This window comes from Pseudorca crassidens, chromosome 7, assembly GCF_039906515.1.
Source record: "Pseudorca crassidens isolate mPseCra1 chromosome 7, mPseCra1.hap1, whole genome shotgun sequence".
Lineage (NCBI taxonomy): Eukaryota > Metazoa > Chordata > Mammalia > Artiodactyla > Delphinidae > Pseudorca > Pseudorca crassidens.
The window spans coordinates 4,042,354-4,062,557 of NC_090302.1; the positions used below are offsets into that span (position 1 = coordinate 4,042,354).

Here is a 20,204-nt window from a genome sequence, read left to right on the forward strand (position 1 = left end):
TTCCTAAAACTGACCCACCCATCGGTCACCCTCTTATCTGGGAAATGGTGAAAGAATCGTTTGTCAGGAGTGAAGGGGAGGGCAGAGCACCCTAAGTGACTGGAAACGGGACGGGACTTTCTCGTACAAAACGCTCTTTGCCTTAATCCGTAATTGGTTATGAGTTGCCGAGTCTAATTCAACTCTGGCCTTGCGGATCCCCAGGCAGGAAGCGTTTGGGTCTGCCTTTCGTCTCTTTGCTCTTCGGAGCTGAGCTGTTTCTCCTCTTCACCAGCACTGCTTGTCACATGGTGGGTGTCACTTCTTTGGTATGAGTGCACCCAAGTCACCCAGACCGGAACCCCTCAGCGGGATGGGGGCTGTACTTTTTTTTAATTAATTAATTAATTAATTTTTGGCTGCACTGGGTCTTCGTTGCTGCACGCAGGCCTTCTTTAGTTGGGTTGAGCGGGGGCTACTCTTCGTTGCGGTGCGCGGGCTTCTCACTGCGTTGGCTTCTCTTGTGTGGAGCACGGGCTCTAGGCGTGCGGGTTTCAGTAGTTGTGGCATGCGGGCTCAGTAGTTGTGGCTTGCAGGCTCTAGAGCGCAGGCTCAGTCGTTGTGGCGCACAGGCTTAGTTGCTCCGCGGCATGTGGGATCTTCCCGGACCAGGGCACGAACCCGCGTCCCCTGCATTGGCAGGTGGACTCTCAACCACTGCGCCACCAGGGAAGCCCTGATTGTCTATTTAAAAAATTTTTTAACCTCTGTAAGTCATTGAGTCATGGTTTCTGGGGAAAATAGGATGACTTTCTCTGTGATTTCAACTGGACATCCCAGATTTGCCCTCAGTAATCTAGAATAGTCTCTCAAACACACATTTAACTTCCATAAGGCTTTCTGGAGCTTCTCTGAAAGCCCAGGCTGCACAGCTCACCTGCAGCACGGACACAGCGTGAGCCCAGGCATCCCAGGTCCTTGCCGACAGCTACCACCATCCTCAAAATGGTCATAACGTTTATGAGCATTACTAAGTAATTATATCAAAGTGATGTCACTGTTAGTTACATCGTACTCTGTGACTGTACTGTGCATTACACTTAACACTGTCGGTGGGATTAATACTATTTGTCTTAATATTTATCATATTCATTATCATTATCATTCCTATTCTGATGATGGTGGCAGATGTTGTCTGGACTCCAAACAGAGGCTTGGGAGCCCCGGTCTGGCACTTGGTCCCCTACACCCCACTGAGAGTACCCCACGCAGAGAGGCTGTAATTATTATACTGTTGGTGGTGACCACTGATGGGCGGTTTAGGGCTGAGTGCCACATCAGCGATCTCATTTCCTTTGTACGACAGCGCAATGGAGCCTCGCGGCTGTCATCACCCCTGTTTTAGGGATGTAGCAGCTTAAGACTTGCAGAGTCTTGCACAAAGCCCCACAGTCAGTCCCAGAACCAGGATACAAACATGGAGTCATGCTTTGGGCCACTCTGTACTTGTCTGACCATCACACGCTGTGTGTCTACAGCGAGTACTTCACTTCCCGGGACCTCTGTTGCTCTATCTGTAAAACACTGGACTCGGGCTCGAGCACTGGAGCTCCTTCTGGCCTGACATTCTGATTCTGATCGTGTCCAAGCCATTGTTACCTGCAGAGCAAAGAAATATCTTCTTTAATTTGTTTGAAAATTTCTCTGAGCTTCCAGGGACATCCAGTACCTTTTTCATCTCTTCCCGGTGGAGACAGGATTTCAAGAGTAAGAGATGAGGTCCTAATTATGTGCTCTGGTTGTTCAGAAACAAAACGAACCCTCATCCAAAATAAACAGGCTTTCTTGCTTTTAGGGAGAAAAATGGCACATATGCATATTCATTTATATGGTGATGATTATTATTTAACTTCGCAGGGACTAGAATTGGTAATTTAGAGCACAAAACGGAGGCAGGGAATAGTGTTCAGGGAAAAAGAATGCAATCATAACCCTTCAGGATTCTGTAGTTAATGTTGCCTTTTTTCCTTTTCTTTCTTTTTTTTTTTTTTTTTTTTGGTCTCATGCAATCTCTTTGAAGAATGTCTTTGAAGTGACCATCAAATACATTAGAGAAAGAGAAATTAGCACTTTGTATTGGAATTATCGAAAGCAGGTGGGCACTGCGTTCAGGGACCAATTGACTTTTCTTTAGGGGCAGCTGAGTTCTTGGAGTCCGGGAGTGCCCAGTTCTTGAGACCACATCTGTAGGGCAAAGGGAAGCTAAGAAGTAAGGCAGGGAGTTCAGGAAATGTGAGGGGAAAGGCTCAGTACCAAAGAGAATCTAAATCTCACCTTCACCATAGTCACCGTTTGCTCTCCATTTGTTTTTGGATTACCAAGAATCCCTTTCCCTTCTTTGACACCTAATCCATCTCCCTGCAGCTACCGTGGTCTCTTTCTTCCTAATCCTGCCTTCATATCGCTGCCAGAGAGATTGCTTTAAAAAATGAACAGATTTATTTCTTGACTGCAGAACATTCATATGGTTCAAAATTCAAAGGTACCCAGGTCCCCCTCAAACTCTTGTCCCCCAGCCACTTGGCTCCCTTCCCTGGAACCAAGCTGACCTGGAGTCAGCTGCTGTTAACACTCCCTTGAAAGAACATCCTTCTGAAGAGTATTTGTTACACAGAGAAGCATCTGTCTTTTTTTTTTTTTTTTTTGCGGTACGCGGGCCTCTCACTGTTGTGGCCTCTCCCATTGCGGAGCACAGGCTCTGGACGCGCAGGCTCAGCAGCCATGGCTCACGGGCCCAGCCGCTCCGCAGCATGTGGGATCTTCCCGGACCGGGGCACGAACCCGTGTCCCCTGCATCGGCAGGCGGACTCTCAACCACTGCGCCACCAGGGAAGCCCTCATCAACTTTTTTTTTAAACGTTGTCTTGAGAACTATTCCTACCTGAAACCTTTTATGAAAGGGGAAACTGAGGTCCGAATGGAGGAAGGGACTTAGCCTAGGTCAGGGGACCAGCGGGCCAGGACAGGTGTGGACCTGCCACCACACCTGACTGCCAGGCCCGGCTTCAGCCCGGGAACCCGGGACCCTGTGCCATCCCTTTGACAAAGGTATTTCTGCATCACCAGGACCAGGCTGATTGGAATGTCACAGACAGGGACCATCAGGCTAAGAGAGACAGAAGAGATGTTTCCGTGTATGGCCAGCCACCTCGCCCAGCTGTGGGGAGGAAGCAGCTGTGCCCAACGATGATGGCTTGTCAGGCGCTGGGAGTTTCATCACCCGTGAAAAGTCAGAGGCCTTCACGGATGGCTCGTGTCTGCCTCTGCTGGCCTGTGCCATCCCTCGCACATCTGGGCTGGTGGGCGGCAGCAGGACCTGGTGGGGGAGCTGGGCGGGCCTCAGTGCGGCTCGGTGTGGGCGCCCGGGGATTGCAGGCAGGCCTCGAGGGCTCTGGGGTGCGCAGCGCGTCGGACAAGCACCGTGCCTGGCCCTGTGGCCCACTGGGCAGGGTTACCCCGCTTTCCCATGCGAAGTGAGCCGAGTGAGAGCAAACCAGGATCACTAACGGGTGGGGGAAGCCTGCTGCCCCCATGGGCCTCCCTGTGTGTTAGGCAGGGGTCCTGTACCCTCCGGGGTTGGCTCCTGACCCGCCAGCGAGCCCACAGCATGCTTCTGGAGTCATTGCTCCAGTGAGCTCTGGAACATCCCGTACCTGCACGGATGAGAGTTGGCAGTCTTTTTATTTATTTATTTATTTTTTAAATTTAATTTATCTGTTTGGCTGTGCCGGTCTTAGTTGCAGCGTGTGGGATCTTTAGTTGAAGCATGTGGGCTCTTAGTTGCGGCATGTGGGATCTTAGTTCCCTGATCAGGGATCGCACCCAGGCCCTCTGCATTGGGAGCGTGGAGTCTTAACCACTGCGCCACCAGGGAAGTCCCAGCAGTCTTTTAATTGTAGTGCCTGGAGGGAAAAACAATGAAATTTCAAAACTACCTGGAGCCTCCCCGGCCCTGGCTTCTGTCCATTGGCCTTGGCTTTTCTTTCCTTCTGTGAGCGTCCACTTGGGCTGGAGTTCACTGCTCCGGAGGTTAGAGCTGGTTCTCGCCAGGTGTGAGGCCAGAAGCCCCTGCAGGCTGAGCGGGGCCGTCGGCAGCGACCTTTAGTGTGACCTGGGCAGGGATCGGCACGCTCACGTGGTAGTCGGCACCCCCCTTGGTCGCACTCTGTGTTGCAGCACCTCTCCTTTCTGTTTCCCAAACCAGGGTGCTTGGAGTCCCACCCACCCGAGCGGATAACACACCCTGATAACACAGATTCACCTGCTGCGTCCGCGTCCCCCGGGGCGGCCCAGCAGAGGCCTGCGGAGGGACGCTGCCCTGCCTGCGCTCAGGGTGCTGAGTTCTAAGCACCCCCTCATCCCCAGCCGCTGGTCAGGAAGTCTTCCCAACGCCTCCACAAAAAGCAGAGGCGTGAACAACGGAACGTTTCCCCGGGGACCTGTGGTTACTTAAATGGGATGCAAGCAGGCCCCTCCTTCAGGGAGCTCAGGAAATATCAACCCAGCCCGTGACTCGTCAGGCCTGAGACTGTGGTGAAGGTCAGAACAAAAATCGTGTGATACCGTTTACGTGTGGACTCTAATGAAAAGTGATACGGAGGAACTTATCTACACAACAGAGCCCGACTCACAGACTTCGAAATCAAACATGGCTGCCGCAGGGGAAACGTGGGGCGGGGGAGGGACAAGTTAGGAGGTTGGGATTAACAGATACACACTACTATATATAAAATACATGACTAATAAGGATCTAGTGTACAGCGCGGGGAACTCCACTCAATGTTCTGTAATAACCTATATGGGAAAAGAATCTGAAAAAGAATGGGTATATGTATATGTATAACTGATTCACCTTGCTTACACCTGAAACTAACACAACATTGTAAGTCAACTCTACTCCAATAAAAATTTAAAAAACAAAACACCGAAGAGGCCAACACTGAGCCCAGCACAGGTGCTGGGCAGCAATGCGGGTCCATTGAGGTAAAGGTACCAAAGGTTAGCCAGCCTTGACTAGCACATGGTGCAAGTCACTGCCACGCTCAGAGGCACTTTCTGGTGAGATCCGCACAGCTGTGCTGTGAGGTTTACAACAACCAAGACTTACAGGCACGTACTGTGTGACAGGGACCATTCTAGGTTGTGTGAGGGACAAAACAGAACGAAGGAAACAGAGTGCCCGCTTTCACGGGCCCGTGGCTGGTGGTGCAGGTAGGCGTTTAGCACTGTGATTCTCCCACTTTACAGAAAAGGAGGCTGCAGTGCCGGACCCCCACTGCTGACCCAAAGGAAGGATCCGTGTGTTGCCTGAAAAAAGAACTGCTCTTCCAGAAATCCAGCAAGTTCCGGTGTCTGGCACCTCGCCATCTCCCTCCTTGAGCTGCAGAACGACATCACCAAAGGCAAAACTTTGACCACGCCCCCAGCTTGCTAAGTCAGGGAGAAGAAGGTCTCCTAGGCACCCTGGAAGGGGGTCGCTTCCCCACCGCCCCCCGTGATCAGTGCATGTGTTTCCTTTACAGAAAATGCAAAGTGAGACTTTGCGTTCACAGGTCAACTTCTTTTTGATCTCATTTCATATCGTGGAGATGCTCCGTTACTTATGATAAAGGAGATGTTGCTGGAGCACACTTCTGACTGTAGAACCGAGAGTCTAACATTTCCTTGGCAGATTTCTAGACTCTTGTTTACTTTTTCCTGTCTGGTCCCAGATTGACGCATCCCTGCCCGTAACGAGAGTGAGTGTTTTATAGTGGAAACGCTAACGGAACGCAGAAGCCCGATTCTGGTCTACAGAACCCCCCGCTGTTTGTTTTACTTCTCCTGGCGGCATCACTGGGCTGGCATGAATTACCCAGCTCTCATCCTCTGACGGTGGGAACGCGGGATTTTCTTGCCGTTGTTCTGACACTCACGGGTTTGTAGATGTCACTCGCGTCCTCTGAGGAGTGCGGGTTTATTGATCAACAGCTCTGCTGAGGCCCGGGGCTGTGTGTTCCTCTAACACAAATGCAGTCAGGATGGCTGGGCATCTGGAGGGGAGGTCGGAACTCCACTCGGAAAACTGAACGGCATGCGTCACAGCGAGGCAGGGCTCTGCGGGCTGGGCTGGACGCCGTGAGTACCCCCTTGTGGGTCCCTCGTTTGTGGGTGTTTCTGGACCCTGCGGTGTGGTCTCGGGCTTGTTCATGGTGTGTGTGGCCCACCTATCTGCTGGCTAAGCAGCAGGCACCCCGGGTGCTCTGCGGGCAGCTGGTGCCTGGGACGCCCTTAGGATCCTTCTAACTGCCATCGGGGAGGGAAAAAAGATGGCTGGAACGCAGGACAGAGCCCGATGTTCGAGCCACTGTAAGTGGACTTCGGAGCAGCAGAGAGCGTTGGAGAGGCCCGGTGATGTTGGAGACCGCATTGGACTCAGAACCACCGACCACGTCACCCTTGGCAGGTTGAGGTCGGATCCAGGGGCCAGATCAGAGACCTGCCTCCCGAGAGCTGGAAACGCCCACCAGGAGGACGGAACAGAGGGGCATCCTCAATCGCCCATTCCCAGGCTCTTGTTGTGGCTTAGTTTTGCAGCTAGCTGTCAACTGTGAAAACATGGCGTGTGCCAGAGACCGGAGACGGTTGCAGCTGCTGTTCTCCAGCACCTGCAATTGGCCAGACCTTGAGCTGGCCCTGTACGCTCATCACTGCACCTAACCTTGAACACCAGGAAGTGTCGGCCCGTCAGCATTATCCCTACTTTGCAGATAAGGAGATTGTTAAACAGTTGGTATGTGGGGGTCTGGGGGTCCGCTTGTAGCTTAATACCGTCAGTCAGTGGGATTTGGAAGAATTGTGGAAACTAAAGTGGATGATTTTTAGCTATAATCTGTAACATATTAAGTACCCCCAATTTTAATTATAAACATACTACCTATAATATTAATTATAAATGAGAGTATTGGTTAGAATACCAGAGCAAACATATATATATTTTTTGGCGTGCCTTTTATTTGTTGAGACTGTGTGGAATTCACTAGTCTTTAGACTGATGAGTTCTCATTCTCTGAACGCGTCATCGATCCTCTCACGTTGCGCTTTCCACAGCTGGTCAGGTCGGGTTTTCCTGGAGCAACACTGTGGTGTCTGGTCTCTGGCAGCAGGAGAACACAGGCCTGAGCTGAGATGAGCCCAGGAAGATGTGGAAAGTGGTCCAGGCCTCCGGGTGTGTTGAGAGTGAATGTCCCCAAGGAACTGAGCCCGCAGGGGAAGGCTGTTTTGACTGGGAGAGAGGGAATGAAAATGGGACGTGTTTCTGAAGGAAATGACCCAGACACGCCAGGGGCAGCCGGACAGAGGGAAAGGGACCAGTGGTGACCAGCACCCACCGACAGAGGGGATGGAGGGACAGCTGTTCCTGATGAAGGTGAGGCCCAGAGCGTCCCCCAGACTACTGCCCACCTTTTGGGGCCTGAAACGGCAGCCTTGTAAAGTCAGCCACTTGGAGATGCAGCCTCTTTCAGTCCTGCGGAAACGCAAATGCCCTCGCACTGCAGACGGTTCTTAGGAGAGAGAAAGGCACCCGTGTCTGCGAGGCGCCTGCTTTGGGTCAGGAGCTTTGTCCTCACACGTGTCATCAATAATCTTGTGCGATCATTGCAGGGATTTTCTCTTAGGTGGGTCTGACTGCCCCCACCTTACAGGCTGAGACTCAAGGCTTAGGTAATCGATGGTCACAAGGCTCCAGTGTTGGAGCCCAGTTGTGGACCCAGCCACAACTCTGCCCATGGCCAGTGCTTTCCCTGCACCGGGGCCCAGATGGACAGGTGTGGCGGTCCCAGGATAAAGGGGGAGAGGGCACCAGCTTGAGGAGGAGGCGTGAAGCTACAGGCTGGCTGCTTGGCTGCGAGCCGTGCCAGGATCAGTGGATTTGGAATGGAGAGAGAGGAATGAGGCCTGAGAAACCATCGGGTCAGTGAACTCGGGCCACTGCAACCTCTGAGAATGAGGCCAGGAGCTCTGGGCTGACGTGTGCACCCAGCTCAGACCCAGCACTTGACCTTCAGTGTGTACTTCGGAATTCCCTGGGAGAAGAGTCATTACAGGTGTTGATCAGACCCAGGTAACTCGTCAGCGGCCCCCAAGTTCTGCCCCCACTGCCTACGGGGCTTTCCCCCTTCTTTTCATGATTTCGAGAGCTGGCAGAATTTCACAGCAGAATCAGGCTGCATGATTGCAAGTAAATTATCATGTTTTAATGTGCAAAGACCCTTAGAGGCAGGGCAGTCCCTCGTCCTGGTTGATGCCTATTTTCCCTGCATAATTATGAGTAGCTGTTCACTCTTAAAATATCTTTGTTAGACCATAAATGTCTTTGCTAGAAGTTGCCTGGTCCAATCCTCTCGTTTTACAGATGAAGTTCAGTGCCTTGCACAAGTCAAATGGCCAATTAGGAAAGAGTCCTAAGTAACAGAGTTGGGTCAGCCGGATTGGGGGGGGGTAGTTAGTTACATGAACCAGTGACTGACCACCCCCAGGTGCTATCTATTGGACAAGCCCCCAGACCCAGGGCTTCTGAACTTTTCAACATGAAAGAACAGTGTACCACACACAGTGGTGGATAAATACGGCAATGAGTTGATAAACGGATGGGTGCATGAACGAATGAATGCACCCCAGGTCTTCCTGTGGAAATGCCCACCCCACTGTAAAAGCATGGTTTTTGTTTCCCGTCTGCTGGACCCAGGCTGGCGCCCCAGGTGGCTCCTGGGCAGGCACTGGAAAACGGATGAGCACGCTGGAGTGAGCGTGCGCTAGCCCACGACTCGCTAGACTCCCTCACTTTTACCGAAATGTGTTTTTCCCAAGTCCTCGTTGATTAGAAAGCTTTCCTCAGTTCACATCTGGGATGCCACTTACTGCTCTTTCCAAGAGATTGCCTTTTTTTTTTTTTTTTTTTGTGGCCGTACCGCGCAGCACGTTGGATCTTAGTTCCCCGTCCAGGGATTGAACCCGTGCCCCCTGCATCGGCAGTGCAGAGTCGTAACCACTGGACCACCAGGGAAGTCCTGAGATTGCCTTTTGAAATGAATTCTTTATATTAAGTTCTGCAGTCTTTTTTTTTTTAAGATTTTTTTTTTTGGATGTGGACCGTTTTTAAAGTCTTTATTGAATTCGTTGCAATATTGCTTCTGCTTTATGTTTTGGTTTTTTGGCCCTGAGGCATGTGGGATCTTAGCTCCCTGACCGGGGATTGAACCTGCACCCCCTGCATTGGAAGGTGAAGTCTTAACCACTGGACCACCAGGGAAGTCCCCAAGTTCTACAGTCTTAAGTGGGGTTCCTTCCTGACAGGAGGTAGAGGAAAAGAACAGAGTTCACCTTGCTCAAAAGTATAATAATGATAAAACCAGTTCACATGGACTGGGCCGTTTCCCCATCGCCAGGCACTGTGCTTGTTTTGTTGTTGTTTATGTGTTTGTTTGTTTATGGTCCTCATTTATTCGTCCCAGCAGCTGTGGGGTAGATTGCTGTTAGTGTCCCCGTTTTGCAGAGAAGGAGAACGAGGCCCCAAGGGACTGAGTCCCTGGTTGAAAGTCCCACGGCTGGCAGTGGCACAGGCTGGTTCCCAAGCCCCTGCTCTGCACCAGCATATGATAAACTGACACCCTAACAGACTAATCGTCTTTCTGAAGAGATGGGTCCACACCACAAACATCCTCTGAAGTGTTTGAAAGGAATGGACCCATTAACTGGACGTTGTTGGATTATCCACTTCTTGTGCTTTCAACCAGAGGCCACTGTGTCTGAACCTGGGAACTAGACAGTGATGCCGTGAAGCACGTTATCTCTGCGGTGGGTCATCTCGGCATCGCCCAGCCTTGGAGCTGGGGTGGGACTGGTCTGCTGGGGATGGAACAGTGTGTTTTTCTGACTGTATCTTCCTCTGCAGAGTGGCCCCACAGACATTTTATATGAATTTGACTTTAAAACATTTTCTTAGCTATTTGGAACGAATAAAAAGCCTCCTAGACATTCACGTTTGTGCTTTACCAAATTTTAACACCCTGGAGATCAGTGGCTTCTAACCTGCAGACCTAGGAGTACGGATTTTCCCACATTCACCTTTGTATAGAAAAACGTCAGGCCTGTGTCCACCGATTTGCTAGCAAGGGTGGAACTTGGCACTGTCGGTTGTTCAGAAACATCTCTCCTGCCCGTCTCAGCCTGTCTGGGCACGTGCGTTTTTGGGCTGCACACAGGAAACGGCCAGGCCAAGCCTCGGTGGGGCGGCAGAGCCAGTGTGCTGGCGAGTTACAGGAGTGTCTCACCCTGCTGCAGCGCGTGCTTGAACGTGGTCAGGAATGCCGGCAGCTGCTGCCTATTGTTTGAGATGAAACTTCAAAGTAAAACTTCCCGCTAGTCACCTTTCAGATGAGTTGCATGTGGAAGGTGTCCGAAGATGCCATGGCAGGCTAAGATTGTCATGTTTCTGTATAAACCAAAGGAACCAGTACTGGGGCAATTTGATGTCAACATTTTTTTGTATTCATCGAAATTGTTCTCACCGATTGTCTTGAAACATATCAATTTCCCAAACTTGATCTTTTAATATGCATTTCTTTTCTGGCTGATAAAAATCTCCCGGTTTTTCCTCTTTTATATGTTGGGAAACCGTATAACGTTTCATCAGAAAAAAGCGAGGGAGGTGGTGGCCCATGATGCCTCTTGCGGTGTGTCTCCTGGTTCACACTCTGAGCTGAGTGCGTCTGATCGAGTCCAAACCTTCAGCCTCAGTCGGCCTCCTTGGGACGGTGAGGAATCAGCCTTCGGCTCCGGGGAGCGCCTGGGATTGGAGGCTCCAGAGGCTGCGGTTGGAGCCGGAAGCTGGATCAGGGCGTCCTAGGGAGAACCCAGGGGAGCACCCCGCTCTGGTCTTTGAGGAGAGGGGAGGAGACAAGGGCCACCGCATCAAACAGGCGGGGGGCCCAGAGGGCAAGAGTCCTGCAGTGGGAAGTTGCTAACTGCGCTTTAATAACAGTCAGAAGGGCAGAAGAGGCCAGTGTTCACACAGGGCGGGCCGCCCACTCGGCATCCGGCAGCGCTCTGCCGGGCCTCGCCACGTTCCCTAGGCTGGCTGGCTGCTTTTCTTCCCCGTTTTTTCATCTGTGACATCTGCTCGGTGCTTGTCCCTCCTGTGATACCGTACCCCTCGCAGCTGTGCAGACCTCCAGCTCTGTGCCGGTGCAGGGAGTGCCCTGAGCATACGGCCTTTTTGATGTGTGATAAAACAGAAGCGAGCCACAGGGGTACGGCGAGCGAAGGCATCAGAATATCAATTAACCTGCTCTGAACAAAGCTGCAGCTCCAGAGTGGAACAGACATTTCACTGAAGTGTCAGGAAGATGGATGATGTATTCTAATTAGGGACTGACTGCTCTCTCCGCATCCAGCCGTTCCTGGAAGTCAGAACCGCGACCCTCGCGATGCACCTCACCAGCGTCCCATCCCGGCATGGGATGCTACTGACTGATCGGTGACTCCTTGCTTTGCCAGAATTTGCAGCCATTAGCTTGCTCTCAACCAGAAGTGCTGTTTCGCCTTGAAAGTGCGGTCCATTTTGCCACTGGGCAGTTGCATATAACCTCTATAAAGTCAAGAGCTCTGGGAAGGAAGATCTTTGGCAGGCGCTAAGCCTGGGGCTCCCATCTCGAGGATGCTCCAGGACCCACACTCCGTGACGCAGAGGCCGTGGTCACTGTGCCCTTCCTTCCCAAGCGGACTGATGCGGGGATGAAGGGTCTCCACAGCTGCACCGGTGGGGTGGGGTTGCTGCCCTAAGAGGTCCTCCAGGGCCCTCGTTTCTTTGCACCTGGGTGATGGTGCCGTCTCCCTGAGTCTGAAAGAGTAACCCAGAGAGCAGGTGGCCTGGGATTCGCTTCGAGCGCGCCCCACCCACCTTCTCTTCTCCTTCCTTAAATTTCACATCCAAACCAGAATGAGGCACCAATGAGGCCAGTTAATTAGGGAGATGTTCCTCATTTTGCTGCACTTTTCCTGTGTAATTGGAAGGCCCGCTTTCTCCAGTCGGCGAGAGCTGTTCCCCTGAATACTTCTAAAAGCTTTGGACCACATACCGATACCAGCTGCAAATTTACGGGCAAGATTATAATGATTGCTCAGTAATGCAATATTAAAAGCGGAGGCCTTTCTCAGTGCTGAGTGAAGGCGGGGTTCCAACCTTCTTTCAGCTTCAAAAAGGGATTCGAAACAGAATTACCAGCCCTTGTCCTAGAAGAAGCAGTCAGGGGGCTCCGACTCCCTCCCCTCCAAATAAGGAAAAAATAAAGGGGTCTGAATGAAGCCAAGGTTCAGAACATTTGGGTTCAGCTTCCAGAACTGTAAGTGGGGAAGCTCTCAGACCCTGTGCTTCCTGATTCCTGGAGGGGTGCGCACATCTGTAGGTGTCTGCTCTTTGTAAGAGCTGCAGCCAGCGCTTGGCTGCCTATAACAAGGACTTGAGGGAGCAAAAGGCTGTTAAAAATTTTTTTTGCAGTTTTGCTTCATTAGTTCTAGAATCCAGGGGCTCCGTAGCTGCGCGTTCTCCTGCATAATTTAAGGAATTAATGAAAGCATGCCTGATTTTTCCAATACTCTTTACTCTGTAAATTTGTTTAGCTTTTTTTTTTAACTGTCAGTTGAGGCTGTTGGAACCTAAATATTTTAATATTGAAGAAATGTGCTCTCCCCCCGTTTTTTTTTTTTTAAAAGAAAGACATTCCTTGCCCTCAACCACACGGTGTTCTGTACATCAGGTGTTACGAGTTATGGGTGACCTTGGGTCTCAGTTCACCCTATCAGTCCATCCTCTGACCTTACGGCAGGCAAGTTCTTATAATGACTGAGAGCAGGGGGCCCCTTTTGGGAGCCCGCATCAGAAACCTGGGCTTCTACTTGGGGCTGTCTGACCCCGCCTCACTGCAGAATGGAGACCTGAGGGGGACACGTAGTTTTTCGAGGCAGGAGCCCGCTGTGTCCCCCTTTGCCTGGCAAAGTAATAAAGCTATCCTTTTCTACTGCAGCCAAAAAAAAAAAAAAAAAAAAAGAATGGAGACCTGAGACAATTTGCGGCTTTATTTCACTCTTCCAAAGCTCACTTTGTCTACTTTATCTGAGCATCAGATGGAAGGTGTTAGTGTATGTGTGTATAACTCTAGGCTCATAGGATTTGAAAGGACTTTAGAAATTGTTGAATGTGAACATTGCTGAGGTACATTAAAAAGAAAACAGCGTAAGCAAATGGGAAGATCATGGTTTTTGGGTTTTTTTGTGGTCTTCTTTGGCCGCACAGCTTGTGGGATCTTAGTTCTGAGACCAGGGATCAAACCCGGGTCCCCGGCAGGGAGAGCGCCAAGTCCTAACCACTGGACAGCCAGGAGATTCCCAGGAAGGTAATGTGTTGACTTGATATTGTAAAAATGTCCATCCTCCATAAATTACTCTATACGTTTAATGTCATTCCCAACCTTGTAGAATTTATATTTTGGAACTTGACAAAATAGTTTTCTGCCTACTTGGAGGAACAAAGTTTTGAAAAAAATAAAAAGAAGGAGGAGCATCTCCTATTAGATAGAACAATAAACTACAAAACAGCGATAATTCAGATGGTGTGAGGATGGCGCAAGAGTCTACAGGCAGAAAGATGTCAGAGCCAACATCGTATCAGCATGTAGCTGTGACTAAAAGGTGACATTCAGAGGGGAGGGGACAGGCTATTTCATAGATGACCGTGGGACAGTTGGAGATCCACAAAGAAACAGATGAGATCAAGGCTCACATCATTTTCAAAATAAAATGTGGCTCTTTTAAATATTTCAGTGTAAAGAGTAAACGGTTAAGAGAACTCAGCTAAAATGCAAGTGAACACGTATCAGCTTTTGCAGTGGCAAGGGCCTTTTTATACATCCACGCAACACCAGAATCCAAAGAGGAAAGCGCTGATTGATTTGGCCAAAAACTTGTGTGTCAGAAACAACACCATACACAAAAGACAAACTGTGGAAAATGTTGGCAACATCATTTTTCTCAGAGTCTGTGGTAGCAGTTGCCAAAACGCGTTAATATTCTTAATATGTAAAGAGCTCCTGTAAACAAATGAGGACCAAACCCCAAGGGCAGAGTGAACAGACGGCATGAATGGACATTTTGGAAAAGAAAAAAATTCAAATAGCCAATACACATATGGAAAAAATGTTGAACCTCCTTAGTGATCAGAGAGATGTAAATTAAAGCAGCTACCGTGTACTCTAGTTTGCTGGACAGGTTTTCCCCCAGGATAAAGCCTGACATTGACAAAGATGCAGGGAAACAGGTGATCTGCCATTGGATTCAGAAACTGGTGGGCAATTTTGAAACTGTGATGAGGCAAAAGGTGTCAAAAGTTATAAAAGAAGGTGTCAACTTTTAGAACTTTATCATGAGGATATTCTGTGTACCTCAAGATGTACTTATAGCACTTTTTAAACGATAGTTTTTGTTTGTTTGTTTTTCGGCCGCAGGCTGCTCAGCAGGTAGGATCTTAGTTCTCCCACCAGGGATCGATCCCGCACCCCCTGCAGTGGAAGCAGGGAGTCTTAACCCCTGGACCACCAGGGAAGTCCCTAAATAATAGTTTTTGTTTTTTTTTTATAATGGAATGAAACTAAATGAGCAGCAGTATGCGATGCATTCGCATTTGGCAGGTCAATTCAAGCGATGCCTGGCAGCTACGGAAACTCCCAGGAGAGGAGCATCCTGTGACATGGGAAATATGCATGAAACGTTCTCACTATGTGAAAAGAACAGACTACAAAGTAGTACGTGCAGTGTGACTTTTCTCCACACCCCCCCACACCCCCCCTGCGCCCCCCCCCCGCCCCCTGCCAGCCAGGAGAATAGATATCTCTATGTGAAGCCCGGAAGGAGATACACCTTGGTGTTAACAGTGGCTAGTTTGGATCGGTGGTGTTACCAGTGACTAGCATTATTATTTCAGCTCTTTAGTGTTCCCACAGAGTGTACAACAGTCATATGTGACTCTCACAATTGGACTTAAAGGGTTAATGAAAATAAATCTTCTAAACCAGCTCCCCAGCTGATCCAAGAAGACGCCTGAGGGATTTCAGCCCTATAACGAGTTCACTTAGGAACAGAAACTTGAACTCGGGCCCCTTAATGCTCTGTTCGGGACTTGTTCTTAAGAAAAGTGGGTTTTTGTTTTGCCCTTGGTGGTTCCTTTTCTCTCACATCTGAGAAACTCCCTTTAGGAAATAATCCGAAATGTGGAAAGAGCTGTAGCACAGAGATGTTCTTATGGTGTTATTGGTAACGGTGCGAACGCGCAGCAGGTGAAGCGTTTGGTCGTGGGGCGCGGCTCAGCGCGTGAGGCAGCTCACTCGGTGGAATGTTATATGGCCAGCGAGGAGGTGGGCCGACAGGAAAAATACGGTGGTGGTTATAACGCGGGATGGAAGAAATCAGGACAGAAAATACGTATGGTGTGACTATCATTTTAAAAGTAAGATTCAGAAGGGGATGTGGTATTATGAGAGGAGTTGTTAAGTGAGGTGAGGCGGCTGTCAGGAACGTTTATTTTCTCTGACCTTAAAAGTTCCAGTCTTTCTATAAAGGTATGATGTTCCTTTTATAATAGTTCCAAAAACATCTGGAAAAGTAAACATAGGTGAGCACCTTTCCACCTTCTCTGCCTAGGGCTGGATTCTGGATGGCATCCCTGAAACTCGGGAGCAGGCCCTGTTGATCCAGACCCTCGGCGTCTCCCCCAGACATGTCAGTGAGTAGCCCCACCCACGCCTGGAGAGCCCTCCCCCCAGACCTGCAGCCCCCGCGAGTGAGCACTCCACTCTGCGTCAGCGGCTCCCCGGTGCCCAGGCACCATCCCCGAAGGGGGTTTGATGGGCCTGTGGCCCAACAGGAAAAAGGAGGACAGCACAGTCGAATTTTCCACGGAGCTAAGTGCATTCGGGGCTTGTTCTGAGAAACGTGAGGTTTTGCTCTGACCCTGGTGATTCCTTGTTTCAGGAATCTCACATCTGAGAAACTCTCTTTAGGAGATAATCCCCAAATGTGGCAAAAGCGTCCTGCACAAATATGTCACTGAAGCCTGTCCTCGGGCGAAGTGTTCAAGCGTGGGCTTCCTCTGTCCTAAGATTACGTGTTTGTGTTCTGACCTCTCTTTTAAGGCATTGCTGGGGATGGGAGATGGTGGTTGCTCTAATGCCTTTTACAGCAGCAGGTCGGCTGCCCACCACGCCTGGTTTTGCTTCTTTCCTTCTCTACCCAGTCGTGCTGAGCGCTCCAGACACGGTCCTGATTGAGAGAAATTTGGGGAAGAGAATCGACCCTCAGACAGGAGGTACGGCTGTCTCCACCTTCCCCCAACCACCCCGTGGGGTCTCACAGGGAATCCTAGTAACAGCCCTGCCCACCCCTCACTGAGCACTTACTCTCAGGCTTGGGCAGCAGACAGACCCGGGTTTGTGGTCCCTGCCCCTTTCTAGCTGTGTGACATGGGACAAGTCGCCCAGTGTCTCTGAGGCTCAGTTTTCTCACCTGGACTTGAGGATGAACACGCTGAGCCCTGCCTTGTGATCTGCTCACTGTGAGGATGACATGAGAGCCTGGGGGTGGGAGCCTGGCACAGAGGAAGCGCTCCGAAAGTCACGGCCACCCTTCCCCTCGCGCTGAACATCATCGCCACTTCGCTGTCGTTAATAGCGACGGGGGGGCGGGCCCGGAGCCAAAGCCGAGCGCGGTGCTGCCGGGGTGGGCGGACGAGCGCCCCTGGGACCCGCGGGCTCTGCCCCCAGGTCGGGCGGGCAACTCTAAACGTGCCCCTTTCTCTGGTAGAGATTTATCACGCCACCTTCGACTGGCCCCCCGAGTCCGAAATCCAGAACCGACTGATAGTGCCAGCAGGCATCTCGGAAGGGGAGACGGCGCGGAGGCTGCTGGAGTATCACAGGAACATCGTCAGGATCCTCCCCTCGTACCCCAAAATCGTGAAAGTCATCACTGCCGACCAGCCGTGCGTGGACGTCTTCTACCAGGGTAAATCCAGGTGGACCCTCGGCCCCTCTCATCCTGGTGTCACTTCTTCTGGCAGTGATGCCAGTGTCCAGTGTCCGGGGTGTGCCTGGGAGCCCGGGAGTCAAGTCACGGAAGGCCCAAGGTCCCTGCCCAGAAACGAGTCTGGGGTCCCTGGGAGCGTCGTCCTCTGAGACCCTGGGCTAATATTCTATAGCCCGCATGGTCAGCGGACTTGACAGTGACGGGGGGGTGGGGGCGAGGAGAGGTGAGGGCCGGGGTGGGAGGGACATGCAGCAAGAAGTCTTGCCCTGAGGATGAAGGAAGAGGAAGAGAAAATTTATAAATATTCAAACAAACAAACATACAAACCAAACCCACCAGCGCCACAAAACCCAAAAAACCACAACACAACTCAGATGTCCTGAGCCCACTGAGGGCAGGGATAGGCAGTTGCATGCCGGGCACGGCCCTGCCGTTGGGAACAGTAACAGATGTTCAGAAATGGGCTGAAAGAGGCCTGTTTGGGGGTCAGGGGTGTGACCATTGAGTCCCGAGGCTTTGGAGCCAGGTGACCTCAGCCCCACCACACGTCAGCTCTGCAGTCTGCGGCAACTCTCTTAACCCCTCTGAGCCTCAGTTCTGTCATCCCCAAAATGGGAACAGAAATCCTTCCTTCCTCACGGACTTAGGTGAGGGCTCCGTGAGATCCTGCAACGCAGGTATCTGCAGCCCTGAGCCCAGTAGCTGGTGCAGAGAACGGCTCAGTAAACATCGGACGTTGCTATCATCAGGATTCAACATCCGGTCCCGAAAGACAAGGAAAGTTAGACGAGTTCTCCCCCAAAGCAGCTGCATTTATCATTTTTATTTTTTTTTAATTTATTATTTTCTTTTATTGATTTCATTTTATTTTTGGCCACGCTGTGTGGCTTCTGGGGGTCTTAGTTCCCCCACCAGGGATCGAACCCGGGCCCTTGGCAGTGAAAGCGTGGAGTCCTAACCGCTGGACCGCCAGGGAATTCCCTCATTTTTTAAAAGTCTTGCCGAGCTTCAGTTGTCTCCACAAGCAGTTATCCCCTTCTGTGCGATGCCGGTGCCTGACACAATGAAAATAGCTCCGCAGGGACTTTAAGACACTTGATGGTTTACGATGCCCTTTTTTGGTATATTCTCTCAAATCTCTTCAAGAGACGTTTACTTTTGGTGGGGAGGTTGTTCTGAGCTCCCCGGAGCGGCCCTCCCACCGGCCCCCACCTGCTGGTGGCCTTGTTGTCTGAGCGGCTTTGCTTTACCGAGAGCGAGAGCCGGAGCCGGCACAGCCTCGCTCTCCGAAGGGGGTCGGTATACGAGGGGGCATGTCTGGAGAGTGATGCTACTTTGAAAAATGCCAGGCTTATGGATGCCGTATAAATTTCCAGTGATTTCGCATCTCGGAAGAGTCTTTAGTAGCAAACACTGCGCTCCGAAGATAAACAACCACAACATTTATCTTATGCCATGATTCTGAATTTACACATTAATTACTTCCAAACTACTTAATTAAATTTAAAAGTTCATACGATCGTTCATAAAGAATTCATGCCTGAAATTGTAAATAAAAATGTGAGTGTCTGAATATTAATTATTATTAATTAATAATGCAGAGAGAGAAATTGAACATTGGAATGCAAAATTCTCTCTGTGTTGTTTTTTTTAATATCTCTGCTATGCATCCAGCAACCACATATTTTTCAAAAGAATAATTAGCTGTTGAGACCGTCTGGGGGATCATTACTTCTAATTAACTTGGTTATTTACTGTAAATTAAGCATCATTTGTAAGCAGGCTGCTTTGCCTGTAGTATTTGTGCTCTTCAGACGGGCTGGATCCTGGAAGGTCTGAGGATAAAGACAGCCTTGCTGTCTTTATCTTTATCTCTTCCTCCGGGTTCGTCTCGCTGATGGAAAGTGTTACCCGTGGCAGTGGGCTTGGGAGAGCTGCCCCAGCCCTGCCAACTGTCTGTAAAACCGGGACAAGGAAAGCACATCCCTCGTGGGACCGTGCACGGATCAGATAAGGTAAGGCCGGTAGAGTTTAGCTTAGCAGCAGATGCATCCCTGCCGTGAAGATGCTGGCTATCATCTTGACCTTGAAGACAGGTAACTTACCTGCACCTTTAGTTCTAAAACAGAGGGGAATCGTAGCATCTCTCATGTCCCTTCCAATCAAAACATCCTACAAAGATTTGAGAGTTCAAAATTTGCCCAGTGAATATATGTCATTGGTTCTCAATGTTGCCCTCTAGCCACAGTGGGACACGTGGCAATGTCTGGAGACGTTTGTGGCTGTCACAGCTAGGGAGCGTGACAGCACTGGTGGGCAGAGGCCGGGGAGGTGCCCCGACGTCAAGCACAAGGTTGGAAGACCCTGCACACCTGTCGCGGATTTCGAGGTGGTGCCTGGGGACACCTTCCTGTCTTCGGATGGATTCCATCCTGGGCGAGGGGCCAACATGCTGACTTCAGGCAGCCCGGCACCTGCGCAGGATGGTCCGGGGACCCGGGCAGGAGGCGGGGCCGGGGAGGGAGACCCCCTTTGGATGCAAGGGGGACTGAGGAGGAGGTACCCCCGCCCTCTGCCTCAGCGGGCGGGCCGCTCCCCTCACCCAGGTGCCGAGTGGCTGCCCTTCAGCAGCCTCCTCAGCCCACCCGTGCCCCCTCCTCTGCCCTCCACTCTCAAGGGAGGTGACCTGGTTTGATGTTCAGTCGCTTTGGGCATCCAGTGACCCCCACGGTGCACGTACCTCAGCCCTGTCTCCCTACTTCTTTGTTCCTCAGCTGCCAGGGGCACCCTGGGCCAGGGCGACATCTGCCCACTCCCGGGACCCATTTGTTCACTGCCTCTTTGGAGACTTGCAATAAAGTTGGTGTCACTGGAGCGCGGCTGCAAATTATTCTCCACCAATTCCGAAGGCCTTTAGAAGTCCCCGAGTACGAGGCCCCCGCGTGGCCTGTCGTGTTTATCAAAGCCCGTGTCTGACTCTAGGAGGTCGGCCTGGTCCCGGGGCTTCAGGGTGAGGCTCAGCCCGGATTCAATTTGGAAACACCCTAACCCAG

The 20,204-nt window shown here is 50.9% G+C and overlaps 1 protein-coding gene across 6 annotated transcripts in view; it reads left to right on the forward strand.

The window, feature by feature from the left end:
• AK8 (adenylate kinase 8) overlaps positions 1 to 20,204 on the forward strand; it is a 134,597-nt gene that overhangs the window by 25,290 nt on the left and 89,103 nt on the right. For all 6 annotated transcript variants that reach the window (XM_067742861.1, XM_067742862.1, XM_067742864.1 and 3 more), the window contains 3 exons: positions 15,772 to 15,853; positions 16,364 to 16,435; positions 16,930 to 17,130. In XM_067742861.1, the coding sequence (XP_067598962.1) occupies positions 15,772 to 15,853; positions 16,364 to 16,435; positions 16,930 to 17,130 (355 nt within the window). The remainder of the gene's footprint in view (positions 1 to 15,771; positions 15,854 to 16,363; positions 16,436 to 16,929; positions 17,131 to 20,204) is intronic.